This window comes from Typopeltis vanoorti, chromosome 1 (genome assembly GCF_054136105.1).
Source record: "Typopeltis vanoorti isolate ZY-2024b chromosome 1, IOZ_Tvanoo_1.0, whole genome shotgun sequence".
Classification (NCBI taxonomy): domain Eukaryota; kingdom Metazoa; phylum Arthropoda; class Arachnida; order Uropygi; family Thelyphonidae; genus Typopeltis; species Typopeltis vanoorti.
Window position 1 is genome coordinate 121,128,869 of NC_143549.1, and position 18,438 is coordinate 121,147,306.

The 18,438-nt window shown below is 34.8% G+C and overlaps 1 protein-coding gene across 1 annotated transcript in view; it reads right to left on the bottom strand.

Annotated features, from left to right (window-relative positions):
• LOC150110366 (uncharacterized) overlaps nt 1–18,438 on the bottom strand; it is a 98,182-nt gene that overhangs the window by 29,126 nt on the left and 50,618 nt on the right. Inside the window, exon 2 of the mRNA XM_090396727.1 lies at nt 12,783–12,950. Within this exon, the coding sequence (XP_090252853.1) occupies nt 12,783–12,950 (168 nt within the window). The remainder of the gene's footprint in view (nt 1–12,782; nt 12,951–18,438) is intronic.

Consider the following 18,438-nt stretch of genomic DNA (forward strand, 5'->3'; position numbering starts at 1 on the left):
CAACTGCATTTTGAGACTTGTGTTTGTGTTCTGTGCTATGAATATATGTTAGAAATCAACAATTTGGAATATTCAGAAAACCTATATAGTACCAAGATGTTCCCATTCTGGAAAGAAATGCAAGTTAATTTTTTTAACCTAAACATAACAATTGATAATTGTAATTTCAATAATCACTGCTCGTATGTTTTGGTAAGCATAATTCTAATACTGAATAGTTTTTTATGCATTCGTGATATCTGTAAATTCCTATTTCTGCATATTGCATTGTAAATAATATCTGTGAAATAAATATGTAAACTTAAAAGAACAAACATGATGTGTTATGAATGTTTAAGTAAGATCACTTTCGAAATCGCCATGAATTCACACATGATTTGTTAATTTATTTATTGAACTTTAAGATCTAAATTTTAGACAAATCAAAATGTTCAGATGAATTATGAATAAAATATGAATTTGAATTAGAATATGAATATAGAAGAAAATACAGATGAGCTATGGAAAAAAAGTGTGTGTGTTCGAGGAACACCAGTATATAATTAAATTATTCAGAAAAGTTCGAAACAAACCCGCCATCATGACTTACTCTAAGAATTCCCGGCGTTTAACAGGAAAGAAATATCCCATAATATATTGGAAATTAGTACACCCATCCATAGACAAACAAACGTGACGACAATGATGGATGTGTGTCACCCTGGGAAAATTTCAAGACATCATATCTCAAAAACATCGCCCACAATTCCATAGCCAAACCAAAACACCATGTGATATCACAGAGAGACATATGTTCCCCAGAAATTTCCAAACACATAACGTCACGATTCTTATCTTTAAATATTAACCACAATGCCTTAGGCGAACGGAAAACACCACGTGATGTCCCTGACAGACGAGGGCCCCAGCGAAATTCCAAACATTCCAAACTTTATAACAACAAATATTCACGTCAGGATTCCTTATCTTATCTTGATCTTGATCTGGTCAGAAGTGTCCCACCAATCACGACACGATTCCTTATACACTAATATATATCCCTTTCCATTCAAAACAACAAAGTCATTTATTTACAACTAGCAAATGATGTCACTTATTTACAAATAACAAATGACATCACTTATCTACATCTCATAACAACACACACACACGTCATGATTCCTTATCTTATCTTGATCTTGATCTCGTCAGAAGTGCACCACCAATCACAACACAACACGAATCCTTATCTCTACCATCACCCATAATTCCATACGCAAACCAAAACACAAGAACTCACGTCACTGACACATATGCCCCCAGGGAATTCCAAACATTCCAAACTCATCACACACACAGAATGTCGTCATCGAAACAACAACCAATCACGTCACAATTCCTTATCTTATCTTGATCTTGATCTGGCCAGAAGTAACCCCACTACTCTCTTATATTCTGTAGTGATTATTGTATTTATATGTCATATAATTAGTTGTCTGAGGTTTTGTTATACTATATGTATTTCTGACTGTCCTGTAGTTGGCATCGAAATAATGTTTTAGCAAAGCTGCATAGTGACATAAATGCTTTGCTGTCAGTATTTTGTGTTCTGACATTGCTGTGTATATAAAGTCGTTATTTTCTCTTTGTTCCCAAAAGGTCAGTTTTATCATTTTGTACTGTAGCGGCATTAATATATTTAGTTTGTAGGGTTCACAGAGAGCATACGTTGTTATAGCGTATCTTAGTATATTTTGGCATAGTGCTTTGTATATTAGTGTTTTCAGGCGTGTGGGAACTATGTCTTTTAACCTGTAGAGTTTGCCACTTATTGTTCGGAGTTTGTTGTGTAGATGGTTTATGTGGCTATTCCAGTTCATATCTGCATCGAAGTAAATTGCAAGGTATCGTACTGTATCAATCTGAATGATTGTAATGGTTTTCTGTGTGTTTTTATGTTGGAAAGTGGATGTTGGATGGTTATATATTTGTTATCAACTGGTCGAGTCAGTGGATTTCTGAATATCATTAATTTTGTCTTTTCTGAGATTAGGTGTATGGAATTTTTCGTAAGCCAGTCTGTGATGAAATTTTTGTCATGTTGCATATTTGTTTGAGCTATGCTTGCGTTAATATATATAAATAGAAATATATAGAAATAATAATAATAATAATAAAATAATAATAATAATAATAATAATAATAATAATAATAATAATAATAAAAGAACAAAATAAACATTAATTTTTAGATTATATTATTTTAACATGCTGTTAATTCGATGGACTTCTTTAATGCAATTTTACTATTATACATTTCTGTTTGTCCGATCGTTTCAATTTTTATCAAGGTGCCACAGAATGGTTTAAGGCAATAAAACAAAGTAACCATCATTTTCTCCCATTAAAAGGACAAAATATATAATAACAAAATTATATATTTTGTTATTATAAATGTAACATACAAATTTAATAACATATAAACTTAATATATATAAACTTAATAACAACACCACAGGAAGAAGAGATCGCGGAAGTTCAAGATTAAGATGGAAAGATCAACTTTATCTGCAGAGCAGGAACAATACATAAAAAGCCTATACCTGAATTGCTCAGAAGAAGAACGAAACTAGAAGGAATACTTCGGACTGAAGAGTACTAATTGTTTGTCAGAGTGATATTGATGCTCTCCATAAATGTCCCTCAGATAATTTTGACACATTTCATTATATCAAAAGGTTCATTATAGAAATTCATCAAACAAGTTTTTTTTTTTTTTTTTTTTTTACGACTTGGAAAAATACTTCATAATGTTGAAAGCTGTTCTACATTGATCATTTGTTGGCATGCATTTACTGGCCGAAATGTTCAGCGATTCTGTATGTGTATGATGGGAAAAGAAACTACTGATCATGATTCTGTAATAATATAATTCCACCAGTAGCGAAACGTTTTTTTCTTAATTTATTTATATTTTTACAAAAAACACATTTGATATTTAATGATGAATGTTTTTAATGGTTTCCAAACCGCTTAATTCTCCTTAAACTATATTAGCATTTACATTCAAGAAAAATATAATAAAATTCCCTGCTTGAACAGAGAATGAAATTTGAAAAGAATATAATTCCGTTTTGCGCTTGTATATAGAACTACAGCGTACCATGTGGGCATTCGAAACCAAATCTGATATAGATTGGTTAATGATTATTTCCATGCTGCAGTTTCCTTTTTGCTATATATACTGCTTGTGATCCTCTGGATGGCTTGTAGGATGAAAAACTCCAGTTCCCGGAAGAAAAATTCAGCTACCTCACCTTTAATTGAAAAGCCTTGATAAAGGTTCTTCGCGTTCTCGACGGGAGTCGAACTGAAGTTTTTCTAGTCAAACGGTATTGTTGAAACTGACTGAGCAACGGAGTCTCTAATATAATTATTATGCTTTAATCAGTAAATACTGTAAAGGGAAGTCTGTGAACTAGTGAGAAAAATTACGAGATTACATAGAATTTATAGTTCAGTCACTCAATAACATACCTGGTCAGGGAAAAGCATTCCAATTTCATTTTTCCAATTGATAGTTTTATTTTTAAACAGTAACATTTTTATCATGAGTAGCGCATTCGATGTACATATTCTTAAAAGAAGGTGTATATTATTAATGCCAAAATTAAAATATGATCAATATCGACTGCAGTAATTTATCAAGGTTTTCTATCAGATGTGCTTGAAACGTCACACACACACACACACACACACACACACACACACACACACACACACACACACACACACACACACACACACACACACACACACACACACACACACACACACACACACACACACACACACACACACACACACACACACACACACACACACACAAATAAAAAGAAAAAAATGTAGAAAAAACGCATCGGATATGGACGCCCAAAAGTTTTCTGCCTTTACGAATAAGTCACGAATCACGATGCGCACCTCAAAAATTTCACTGTGACTCAAAAAAAAAAAACATTGTTAATTGATATTAAGAAGGCAAAACCCCCTCGATTCGATACCCGTAGCAATCCCATGTCAAAACGTTATTATTCATAACAGATTCGAAACAGCTGTCAGGCCAGTGCAAATTAAAAAGCGCTTAATAAGAAGCAAATCTGGACAGAGTTTCGTTACTGTTTGTGATAATCGCCCGAATCATTTACAATTTCAGTTAAATCGCTTTAATGAGATTATTACAAACAATCTTCTCACGAATATCAACCACCATCACCACCACCACCAATAACAACAACCATGAGTTCAACGCCCGTAAATGCCATCGTGATAAGATTCTTCCATTGCATTTGATTGTGTGCAAGATGACTCAGTTTGTGTACAGAGTTTCCTCACCATTTGACAATATCATCGCCCCATTCTCTGTTTGGTCTTCCTCTTTTGTTCTTTCCTTCGATCATCCCAAACAGCAGCGTTTTTAATTTCCTCCCATCGTTCATTCTACATATATGGTTAAATAGACGTAGTTTCCTTTTGATTGTTTTCTGGATCAGGTTTTCTTTTGGCTGTGTTCGTCTATAGATTTCCTGATTGTTCACTTTATGGATCCAGCTTATTCTCAAGATCTTTCTATAACACTTCCTCTCGAATGCTAATATCCTCCTTTCAGATTCTCTCAGGAGTACCCCGGCCTCGCATCCACAGAGCATGCTGCTGAAGATACAGATTTCCACAATGCGCAGTTTGATGTGTATCTTTATAGCTCGACTCTTCCATATTTTGCCCATGGCTTTTAAAACAGCTGTTGCTCTGACTGTTCCAATTTTTACCACTTTTTTTGGATCCAAGTCATGCGTCATGTGGCATCGAAGATATGTGAAGTATTCAACATTTTCCAGTTGAAATCCTTAATGGTAACTTTGTTCAGTAACTCCTATTGTCCAAATATCAAAGAGGCCATACTATTTGCAACATCTGTCATACCTGTTCTTGAATTCATTCACGCTATTTGCACACACAAAATCCAATGGCAATTCATTACGATCATGCAATACTCAATGAGAAAAACATCTAGTCCTCACCAACTTCTTCACAGCATTCTCAACTTCCAAGGATGACCTCCGGTCCTTTTCCCACCCTCCATAAAAAGAAAAATTCCATCTATTGAAGTTCTGTGTAACCTGTAACCCTTTCAGAGTTTGTAAGTCACATCATCCCTTTTTCTCCTGTTTGCTAGTATCTACAACTTACAAATTCTCAATCTATATTCATAATCTTTATTCCACAATCCTGATATCCTTTTGGACTCTCTCTCTCTCTCTCTCTCTCTCTCTCTCCACTGTATCAGAATCACTACGGAAACCAGAAGACCAGACCTGCGCGCAATAGGTCAAGTGGGGTCTTATCAAGGCCTTGTAAAGAGGCAAAATGACTATCTTATCTTTATATGTCAAGGTTCGTTTCAGCATTGCAATTATTCTCTGAGTTGTACTTACAATCTTTTGCTATATGCCCGTTGAACTATAATTTCCCGTCTACTAAAACTCCAAGATCCCTAGCTTGATCAGTTTCCTCTAGCATAATCCCATCAATATAATATGATATTGGATATCTAATTACACCAAAATGCACGTCCGTACATTTATTACCATTGAAGTAACAGCCATTTTCACATGCCCACAATTCCAGCCCATTCAAATCATTGTAGAAGTACTGCATATCAGCAGCCGTCCTAATTACCATACCTATCTTTGCATCATCAGCAAATAGTTGTATGCCATATGTCAAATCCTTTCCAACATCATTAATGTACAGATTGAATAATAATGGACCAAGGACCGATCTTTGGGGCATACCAGTGATTACCTTATTCATGCCCTCCATATATGACTTTTTGATATCTGTCAGTCGGCCATCATTCCATCCATGCCAATAGTTTATAATCCAATCCCATATTCTCCAATTCATGCAACAGTCTTCTATGCTGTATTCTGTCAAAAGCCTTATCAAAATCCAAAAGTATCATAGTGTATCCATTCCTCTGGCTAACTCAGTTGTAACATTATAGAATGTGAGTGAGTTGCTAAAACATGACCTACCCTTAATAAACCCATACTGTCCATTGCAAAGTAGAGATTCTCTGTTAACACATTTCTGAACACTAGTCCTAAACTTTTGCAAACTATTTACCACCATCACTCCCGAGACACTGATTGGTCGATAGTTGGATACATTCGTCTTTGCACCATCCTTGTGCAATGGGATGCATTACGGAATGCCATACATTCTTTCCACTCCTGTGGAATATTCTCTGTTCTGAGACTCAAATTATGTTACCTGATCAATGGAACAGCCGGTTCAGCTGAACACCCTTTTATTAGCATCCTTGCTGGTATCCCATCATTTCCTATTGCAGAAGTCGTACTCACTTGTGCAACAGCTCTCATACACATGTGTTTCTTAATACAGTGAAGAGGTAGCGGAGAATTCAATATTGTATATACCAGATTGACATCTTTTAGCAAAATGTCTACTCATTAGTTGAACAATCTCTTCTGCATCAGTCACCACATATTATCTACATTCAGTAAAGTTATTCTTTCAAATTCATTCCTTCTTTTACTTGCAGTATAACAATGAAATTCTTTTTGGCTGTCTTTAACTTGCAGAGCCCATTTTCTTTTTCATACTCAGACTCAGCTTTCCGTATAACACATGTGGCTCTTCTGGACTATATCATAACTGACATCATCCATATGCACAAGATATTCCTTCCACATAATCTTTTTCTTACGAATATCTTGCTTAATTAGATTATACATCCATTTTACTCCTACTTTATTTATTCTTCGAACTCTAGGGACACATTTTGATATCGCATTATTTTACTATTTTTTAAACGCTTCCTACGCACTTCGATATCTTTCCCGTCCAACAACTGATACCATGGCTCAGAACCCACATATTTCTGAGGTTGTCATAATTATCTGTTTTGTAGTTCAGCATATAACATTTTCTGAATGGATCATTTTGCATTATTGTAGTATTAGATAATGACGTGCTCACAAAGAATCGAGAACCCATTTCATTGCGAGATTCTTTTGTGTGGATTTTTTTTAATGAATTACACCTGATAAAGGTTGTATATTAGTGCTGCATACTGTGTTCCACATGTAGGATTATTTGGACTCCATTCGTCAGCCGAAGCAGTCGGCTGACGAATGGAGTCCAAATGGTATGGTAATCTGTCTCCTTCCATTAAGTACCCTTTCAGAGATATTTAATATGTGATGTCCTAAAGGCAGAAACATAATTCTGAACTGGATACAGAAAATTTCTTTAATCTGGATAGATATAATTTAGGTCCCGGGCGTATAATCTACCCCCCCCCCCACCACCACCAGTCACATAAAGATGAAGAAATCGACACTTTTTTATGACAATTGCAAGATCTAATACAGCGCTTCCCAAACTGTGGGCCGCGGCCCCCTTGGGGGACGTAGGTTTTGTTGAGGGGGGCCGTGAAATAATGAAAACAAATTTAAAATGTTTTAAGACTAAGTATATTTTTTTATTTTAAAAGAAACGTATTTAACTTTTATTATTTCTTTTTTGTTATTTTTTATATTTTAATGGAAAAATTCACACATTGGTGTTGGTTCACAAACTTTGCTTCCTGCGTATTTCGGCGCTTAACGAATATTAGTAAATATTGCTTATTCATATGTTTCATTTCAAAGCAGTGGTTAATTGTATTTACTTCGAATGTTCTCCAGGGAAGTTCCAAATCTTTCTGTCCCTTTCATAACGCGTTCGTAATCAGGGACTGTTGATATTGACTTTATATACATATCAAAACTCGTTTTATATTATCACTGTCATCCGAGCTAGTTTTCTGTTACCAATAAAAGTTTCGCATATACTTCACACATGAAAAAAAGCTTAAACAAGTTCATGTGGGGATATAGTAACTTGCTTGCAGTGGTAAACAACACGCCCTCCCTAACAGCCACTATACTGCAGAGGCAATAAAAATAAGTACTTTTATTATGCCAGTGAATAACGTATGAGGAGTCTGTGTAATATATTTCTCAACAAATAGTGCAATTAGAGACAACTGGGATAAAAACACACTAATTAATGAATCACATGTCCCCTTATACAGAAACTATGCTGTATAGACTGAAACAAAACCATATGTTGCATGGGCAAACACAGTATCTAACTAAAAACTATTGTTATTAATTAGATGTGTGTGAGTTCGATTTCCCAAGGCAGCAATAAAATTCAACCGAACGTGCTAAAATTCGTAAAAGTGTTAAAACTAAGTAATATATATATATAATGAATGTTATGGCAGTTTCACATATGGAATTCGGTTGAAGAGAGTTAGTATTTCAACTCAATTATCAGCTATGCTTTTATCTTTCGGTTGCGCGATCTTTTGTTAATACGGCACCAATCATAGCACGTTTTAATAAACAGACTGCCTTTGCTGTCTGTTTCGCGTTAGGCTTAATTACCGTAAAAGGAGAAAAGTCACAAAAGTGAAAAATGTTCCTGGTCCGGGGGATTCCCTTATTCAGGTAATATTCACTAATTTCATGTTATCAGTCTGTGGTGTGCCAGTATTAGTACGTGGTGATATTATTTGATCTATTCTACGTTAAAAAATTTAACCCTGAGATGGATAAGTGGTTGATAAAAAATAAAAAAAAAATCCCGCGAACAATCAGAAGAACAAAAACAGACTAAAAAAAAAGGACAGTATTTCATATTTTACCAGAACAGCCCGCATCGTCTTCAGAACCAAACGGTAAGAGGCAAAAAATGTAATATATGCATTTGATTTTCGCAATATTCGCTGTGTATGTTTTGTATTGAATATAAATACAATAAATATTATAATAATATATCTCTATTGCGATTTTTTTTTCGAGGGGGGCCGTGAAATATTTTAATTTTTGCAAAGGGGGCCCTCACATCCAGAAGTTTGGGAAGCACTGATCTAATAGACAAGACCAATAAGAAAGATATATTAATCGTGATGGGAGATTTTAATGCCAAAATTGGGAAGTTCGCCCCAGGCATGGAGGATGTAATGGGCAGGTTTGGAGTTGATAACAGAAATGAAAGAGGATAAAGATTATTAGAATTTTGTAAAGCAAATAAGTAATCTATTTATCTGTAATACCCTTTTTTCCCATAGACTTTCCCATAAATACACATGGACCTCACCAGATGGTACAATAAAGAACTGTATTGATTACATTTTAATCAAACGCAATTGGAAATCATCAGTGCAAAATGTTAGAACTTTAAAAACTCCAGCCTTCGACACTGACCATGAACTGCTTGCGGCAAAAATTAAACTAAAATTCAAGTACTGTAAATCACAAGCTCTTATGAACAAAACGGATTGTCAAAACTGAAAGAGAAATTTATGCAAGACAACTATCAAACACTAATAGGAAATGAGCTTAGACGATTCACCTATGATAATATAGAAAGTGCATAGAATCAAGATAAAAAAAATGTTACAAGTACTGCAAGAAACATACTTGGTACAACATCAAAGCCAAATCATAAATGGATAACCCCTGAAATTTTAAATACTTTAGAAGAAAAAAGGGCAGCAATGCATATATTAAATATAAAAAATACAGAAGAAAATAAACACCATTATAAGGATCTTAAAAACAAAATTGATAAAATGTACATATCTGCCATGGTTGGAAGAAAACGCAAAACTGTGCGAAGAAGCTAATAAAAGAAATGACAATAAAACTGTATATAAAATTATAAAAGAATTAACTAAGATCTATAAAGATAAATTACTAACAATGAAAGATAAAAACAATCTAGAAACTGGATCAATACAAAATATTAAAATAATTTGTAAGGACTACTGTCCAACATTATTTCAAAAAGAATATGAGGAGGAAAGTATAACAGAAGAGATGATATATGAAAAGGCACCACCCATAACTGCAGCAGAAATTATAAATGCAATAAACCAAATAAAACTTTCGAAAGCTACGGGCAAAGATGAAATATCTATAGAACTATGGAAATATGGGAAAAAGGAAGCCACTAATTTTTTCATGAATTTATTTAATCAAATTCTTTATACTGGAACAATTCCAACTGACTGGAAAACAGGAGTTATTATACCAATAACTCCTGTGATTTGTGAAAATTATAGACTCATAACACTCTTAAGTCATAGTTATAAACTATTCATCCGAATTATACAAAAGAGAACACATGTGCTTACAGAAAAAATCATGGAGGAAAAAGCAGTATTCAGGCCACATAGATCCACTATTGACCATATCTTCACCATTAATAACATAGCAGAAAAATATTGGGAATACAACCTGCCCATATACTGTAGATTTCAAGCAAGCCTTTGATTCAGTTAATAGAAACAAATTGATCACTATCTTAAAAAAACGTAAAACTGGATTCGGATATTTCAACATTTATTACAAATTATTATGGAGACACCAAAGCTTTTTTTTTAAAACAAATAACATTAAAACTGAGGATTTCAGAGTTGAGAAAGGTGTAATTCATGGTTGCCCTCTCTCACCTCAACTCTTTATCATCTTCCTAGAAGAAGTCTGTAAAACCATAGCTGATAAACCAGGTGTAAAAATCAATGGTACGAACATTAACCACATTAAATACGCTGATGATATCATTATCCTAGCAGATTCTAAATCACAGTTGGAAAAAACTATTAATATTCTAAATGACTCCTGTAAAATTTATGTAGAAAATAAATCTTCATAAAACAAAAATAATGAAGATAGGTAGAGAAGAAGAAAATATTTTCATAAATCTCGAAAATCATCCTTTGGAACAAGTTAATAAAATTGTTTATCTTGGTAGTCTCATTTCGAGTAACCTCAACAATATTATTATTATTATTATTATTATTATTATTATTATTATTATTATTATTATTATTATTATTATTATTATTATTATTATTATTATTATTATTATTATTAGGGGCGACTCCAGGGAGTCCTTAGACTCATCGAGGGAGGCCCTAAACATCATGTCCACACAACTATACGACATTCTCACAGTATCTATCATACCTTGCCTTGAACTCACTCACCGTCATAGCACCCACAACAGATTCTGGCAGCCCATTCCACTCATTCACCAATCTAAAAGTAAAGAATCCAGCTCTAACACCCTTGCTAACCACACTCTTGCCCAGCTTCCATAGGTGTCCCCTAGTTCTCCCACCACCAGTCCTGATATCAAAAATATCCTCTGAATTAATCCTATAGAAACCCTTTACCCTTTAGCAATTTGAATGTCTCAATCATATCTCCCCTTTTCCGCCTATCAACTAATTTCTGCAACCCACAAATCTTCAACCTATCAACCTGTTCTCATAAGGTTCATTCCATAGACCTGCTATCATCTTGGTCCTGCTATCATATGGAAACAGTAAAACACATTCTAAACCTAGAATGGACCAGCATGAATAAACTAAATAAAATATTGAAAAATAAAAAAATCCCAACAAGTCTAAAATTAAAATGATATAAAACAATTATCATCCCCTCGGCTACTTATGTTTCAGAAGCCTGGAGATTAACTCAACAACCAACCAAGAAACTTCAAGCATTTGAAATTAAATGCCTCAGAAAAATTAATAACACCCACTGGATGCAACACAAGACTAATGATCAAGTCAGAATAGATTTAAACTTCCCAGATGACATAATAGATACAATCATTAAGCATCAACTGAGATGGTTTGGTCACATACAGAGAATGGACCTCATGGACTGCCATATGTAGCTCTGAATGGATATATAGGAAGCAAAAGACCTAGGGGCAGACCAAGAGGTACTCGGATAAAGTTGCTGAAAGATCTTTCCGATCTGCCCAGCTATAGAGTCATGACCGAGATTGCTAAAGATCGCGAAAAGTGGAGAACCTTTCTTCTTAGTGGACTCAACCGGTTATCAAGCGGATGAGATGATGATGATGATGATAATTTAGGCAGCATCTAATGAGGGAGTCCCAAGCTAAGCATGGGTTACAGTGGCATACAAAAATTCAAATGGCACATCATCAGGAAGACATGACTAAGAACCTACTGATGGGCGAACGGCGACATGCATCCGGGATATAGTACTGAGAGAACGACTTTATCTCTTTTTACTCTGGATCCTACTGATGACGTTTATTGATGTTCGTTATTGGAATTGCTTGCTTCCTGGGAAGGCTCTGCTTACTGGCGAGTTTTCCTGTCACTGAGTGAAGCCACCGCTGAATTTCCTGTCCTGGAGTGATTTGAGCCACATAAAAATCCACTTAAACCGCTTGTTGAAGTTTAAGTGGCAATTTAGAAGAGAGGAGAGACAATATCATAGAGTGAATGGGAAGGAGGAACATCTTGTCGGAGAAAAGAGAACACCGGTATCTCCTCTCCTACAGAACCGAGAAATGCAAGGCTATACAGTGCTGGAAAAACACAACTCTCAATCTTCAATAGTAGATCAGTATTAGTACAATGAGTGGGCCTAAAGATGAGATATCGCTTAAACAGGGAATTTTTCAAGCACTTCAGGTCCCCATTAAGCACGGTAATGATCTCATCCCTGGCGATGAAATGGGTTGGATGAAATGGTAGGCTGGAAATGGGTTCACTAGGCAAACTTAATTGAAAATGTATGACATCAGGATTTTATTTAACTTTATGAGATCTGATATGCAATTAAGAAGTTACCTATACAATTCTCATTTAATTAAATATTTCTAAACAACATTTACCTTTGTTTCAGAAGTTCTTCAAGTGACTTCTTGTGATCTTCAAACCGCTTAATTTCCATTATTCTATGCAATCTTTGTAACCTAGCTACCTCAGCTTTAAGCCCTGATTCAGTTCTCTCTTCTACTAGATGAGTCTTTTTTCCCACACCTGCTTTTTTCATCTTGTAACTGAAATAACATTCAGAAAGAAAATACGAACAAAACAAAGGGCTTCCAAAAAAATCTCTTATTTTATAAAATAAAAAACATTTCGTATTATATTTATATATATATATATATATATATATATATATACAGGGTGTTCGGGATAAATTTGACAGTTTCGTAAGGAAAAAGAAAATCTTCTTTGTATCTATTAAATTTAATGAATTGACAAAAAAACATTACAGGCAGAGTTAATTACAATACTATCAACAAGATTTACTCAAAATAACCACCATTAGCATCGATCACAGCTTCAATTCTGCTTCGGAACCTCGAACAAGCTGATGCTACAGTCTCCCTGGGAAGGGCCGCAAAAACTGTTTTAATTTTATCCATTAACTGGGCTTTTGTATTACTGGAAGTGCGATTGGTGTCTTTTTCAACTGCGCCCCATACAAAATAATCCATGGGGTTAAGGTCTGGGGAGTTTGGAGGCCAAACATTTGGACTGGTGAAGTCGTAGAAATTTTCAGACAACCATTTTTGACTTTTCCCAGAGGTGTGGCAAGGGGCCGAATCCTGCTGCCATACATACGGCCTACCATTGGCTACCCTTGTTATCCAGGGCTTGACTACAGTTAGCAACTCCACGAACAAAGCCCGAATTCCAATGCCAGGGTTCTTCAACACCTGTTCCTGCAGATTTGCGAGGAATTCTGCTGTACGAACGCAATCAGATCGTCTGCTAGGGATCTTTCTTCTTGCTACATCCTCGTAGTCACCATTGCAAGTCTCTAGTTCATGCCTGATTGTTTTTACTGTATTCAGGGAGCATTGGGCAGCAGTCGTAATATCCTTATTTTGATGGCGGGCACGAATCATCATGATACAAGTTATTCTCTTCCATGATTCAGGTGGGTTCCAGCTATCCATCCTTTCTGACATCTTGTATATGAATGAAGAAGGGTCCAAACTTTTAAATGAAGAGAAGTGTGTGTTAATACATGTAACTTACGGAAAAATATAATTAATTATAAATATGTCAAATTTATCCCGAACACCCTGTATATGTTTATAAACAAATCAGATTAATTTTTTGTTACATAAATTTATTTAAAATATTACAACAGATGTGTCTTAAAAAACAAATAATAATTATTAACTTCAATTTTCATGTTAATTTTCTTCATCATCTGTTGAAATTAGTTCTTCAGATTCATCATTTAAATGATCGTCATATGGATCGTCATATAAATGATCGTCATAATCAATTCACCAGTTCGAATCTGGTGAATTGATTTCGTTTTCATCGTCATCAGCGTCCGACAACAGATCATCTTCCGTACCTTCCATAAGATTAGAGATACCACACTTTTAAATGATTTTATTACAGTCTCTACTTTTTTGTTGCTTATCAAATGTTTGTTTGCTACTTTATTGCTTATCATATCAAAGCTCATAGGAGTTTCATCCATATTTCCAGTATTTAACAATAGAAATTTATGTTCATGTCTCAACTGAATAATAAATTTATGGAAACTGGTAAGTTTCTGCTGGTAGTTTTTGAGCAATTTTCTTTTTTTGTCGTATTACCGGAGTTTGTCTGTTCATAAAACGATTACACCATCTTCAAGTAGCTTGAAATTCTATACGTTTATCAGGATTCAATCTCGGCCATTTTAGTGCATATGCTCTAATCACATTTCTTGTAACAAGATAACCATTCTGCCTTTGTTCGAATACTGCAACGTGATTTTCCAGTTGCGGCCATCGGGTGATCCCCGTACCCATCGCACATTTTTTTCTTTGACAATATTTTAAAAATATATTCTTTCTTCCTCCATTCTCTTACTGTCTTCTCGGTTATGTCAAATTTTATTGTAGTAGCACAATTATTAGTTTGCTTTTCCATTTTAATTACCCTTATTTTAAATCAAGCTTCATAATTTCTTCGTTTTGTTGCTGGTTCCATGATTTTAAATGATAACAATTTTAATAATCCAAAAATTTTAAAAAAGTGCAAAATTAATAATTAATTAAAATTGACGCTAATCACTTTTAATTAAGGTAATTCGCGTAAATACTAAATCAAAAAAAATAGTCTGTTCTAAAAAATAACGGATATACTTATATTATATTCGTTATTTTTTCAACATATTTTTTGCATATTTTCAATATGCAAAAATATGTTGAAATATTTTCGACTCTTATATATAAATATTTCAAGAAACATCAATACATATTGGAATATTTGTACTTAAGGATCTGTATTCAGATACTTAAAAATTTATCTATAAATTAAACGCAAATTACACGAATATGATCAATTTGGAATCAAAATGTTAAGATAACCTGTGGATTACCACATATAGAAGCAGTTCTGTCCGCAGTCCAAATTAATACTTACATGCATGACATTAACCAACTGAACTTGAGTTAGCTGGTCTCATACAGGGGCGACAGGGTTTTATTTTTCTTCTTCCCGAAACTCCGATTTTTCATTCGGCAAAGCAGACATTCCGACAAGATGAACACATCATTAACAAATACGTTGTTCTTATAGTCTTAGTTGTTTTAGCCGTAATTCAGAACAACCTAGCTCAGTCTTTCAATACACATATGATATAGGTCCTCGAGCCCACTGATAACGGCATATTTACGGACAGTCCACCAGCATATGCAATATGATATTAATCTGGTATCCAAATGGCTTACAATTAATTTCATATGTTTATACTCATAAAAATATTCCATGATATCCAGAAACTCACAGACATAGTCCACTTTTGATAAAACTGATCTTTTGGGGGACAAAGAGACATTACCGGCTTTATATACACTGCAATGTCTGAACACAACATATTAACTGCAAAACATTTATGTCACTATGCAGTTATGCTAAAATATTACTTTCATGCCAATTACAGGATGGCCAGAAATATATATCATATAACAAGATCTCAGACAACTTATTACTCGTATATCACATATAGATATAATAAATCACTACGGAAAGGCCACTCAAAGCTTTTACATTCCAGATATGCTAAATAAACTACCTTTTGAATACAAAAATCTTACAAACTACAGTAGCCTAAAAAGGGCCCTAAGGACACATGTAAATGAGAAATACACTCAAACATCAAACCTTATTAGAAAAGCTGAGACATGTTGGAATAGATGGGCCTCTGCATGGATGATTTACAAACTACCTTCAAAATAGAAAGCATATCGCTTATCGAGCAAACCGAAGTAGAGAGCTACCAGTTACCTGTGGAGTGCCACAGGGAATGTACTCTCTCCAACTCTATTCAACATTTATATGCACGATATTAATCAGCCACCTCTCAAAGGCAAGATCTTCTTCCAATATACAGCTATAATATCTACCATAATAATGCAAGCATAGCCCAAACAAATATGCAACATGACATAAATCTGCTCATAGACTGGCTCACCAAAAACTCCATACACCTAAACAAAATTAGATAAGACAAAATTAATAATATTCAGAAATCTACTGACATGATCAGTTAATAACAAATATATAACCATCCAACATCGACTCTCCAACATAAAAAACACACAGAACAGTAAAACCACTACCCTCACTCAGATTGAAACAATACGATACCTTGGAATTTATTTCGATGCAGATATGAACTGGAATAGCCACATAAGCCATCTACAAAACAAACACCGAACAATAACTGGCAAATTCTACAGGTGAAAAGACATAGTTTCCACACACCTAAAACACTAATATACAAAGCACTATGCCAAAATATGTATGTATGTATATGTATGTATGCAATGTAAGTATCACATGTAATTTAAATATGTAATCATACCTTTAATGAAAAAACATTATTATTGTATGTATGTATATATGTATGTATGAGTAATTTATCTGAGAAATAATGAAATGTTAATATATATATATATATATATATATATATATGTAATAAAATTTTTAACTTGGGGATATTATATATTAGGATAACCAAGTAATTTTATAAACTTGGTTATTTTTACTCCTAATCCCAAGTATACAAACAATTAAGTTTGTGCCTGAAACAAAGTTCAAGTCTAAAGATGGTACAACACCAGGGCAACTCATTGTAAAGGTGGATAAAGCTCTGATCACTATTCTTAGTATTTTCCCAATTGGGATTAGGAGTTAAAATAACCAAGTTTATAAAATTACTTGGTTATCCTAATATATATCCTAATATATATATATATATATATATACCAGGTAATCCAAAAGTCACAGAAAAAGTAAAAATTCAACAATTCGAAAAGTATAGACAATAGCACGATGCGGTTTTCACAGAAATGCACAGAAAGACATGGGATTTTTTTTAATAACGAAAAATTTTATTGCCAGAATAGTTATATTTGTCACCGACAGGTGGCACTGTAGCGGTCCTAAATAGTGCTACCTGTCGCTATTTAAACCGTGAGTTATGTAAATTTTAGATGTAGTAGTGAATACTGGAGTTAAACTTTCAGCATTTAACGTTTTGAAATTAAACGTTCTGCCGAGGTGAGTCATGTTATCGTTATGAGATAAAGCACTTTTAGTTAAGCTGTATTATCAGAACTCCGAATGTGCAAGTGTGGCTTTGCACACCTATCGTTCGATGCTGGGTATTAGAAGTGGAAAGGGACCGATGTCTTGTTCCTCACTGATAGCTATGATGAAAAGATTTGAGGACACTGGCAGTTTTGAAGCACGTGAAAGAAGCGGGAGACTCCCCCAAAAAAAACTATTGCAGTTGTGCAAGAGGTTGAACACGAGACCGACACACAATCGGGAGCTTCCGAACATGGGGAATGCAGTGCACGTGAAATTTCAAGACGAACTGGCATTTCGTATGGGACTGTGTGGCAATCACTCAGGATCATCCTCAAGAGGTATCTTTACAAAATCCAACACGTTCAGGAACTGAAACCAACCGATTTCGAGACACGTCATGAATTTGCAAATTGGGCTTTTCGACAGATGGAAAACAATGCGGACTGGCTGTCAAATGTCCTGTGGACTGACGAGGTACACTTTTCGCTTAATGGAAGTGTAAATGCGCACCACTGCCGTATCTGGACGAGAGAGAGAGAGAGAGAGAGAGAACCCACACGCGATTGTGGAAACCCCTTTGCATCAGCCAAATGTTGTGGGTTCACTGCGTCATTAATTATAGGCCCCTTTTTTCTTTGATCCACAGCGGTACATTTCGAACTGTTTATGTCAAGGCGATTATGCAGCGCTTTTAAGAGACAGCTTAATTCCCTCCTCGCAAGAGAGGCAAGCGCTCTATAGTGTAACATTCATGCAGGATGGAGCACCCCCACACACATCACAGGTCCTGTCCAGCACCTGCTGCGATCAACATTCGGCGATGACTGTGTTGTCAGTCGCTCTTTCAAGCACGAATGGCCACCAAGATCCATCCCCAGACCTTACACCTTGTGACTTTTGGCCATGTTGAAAGAAGCTATTCGCCATCAT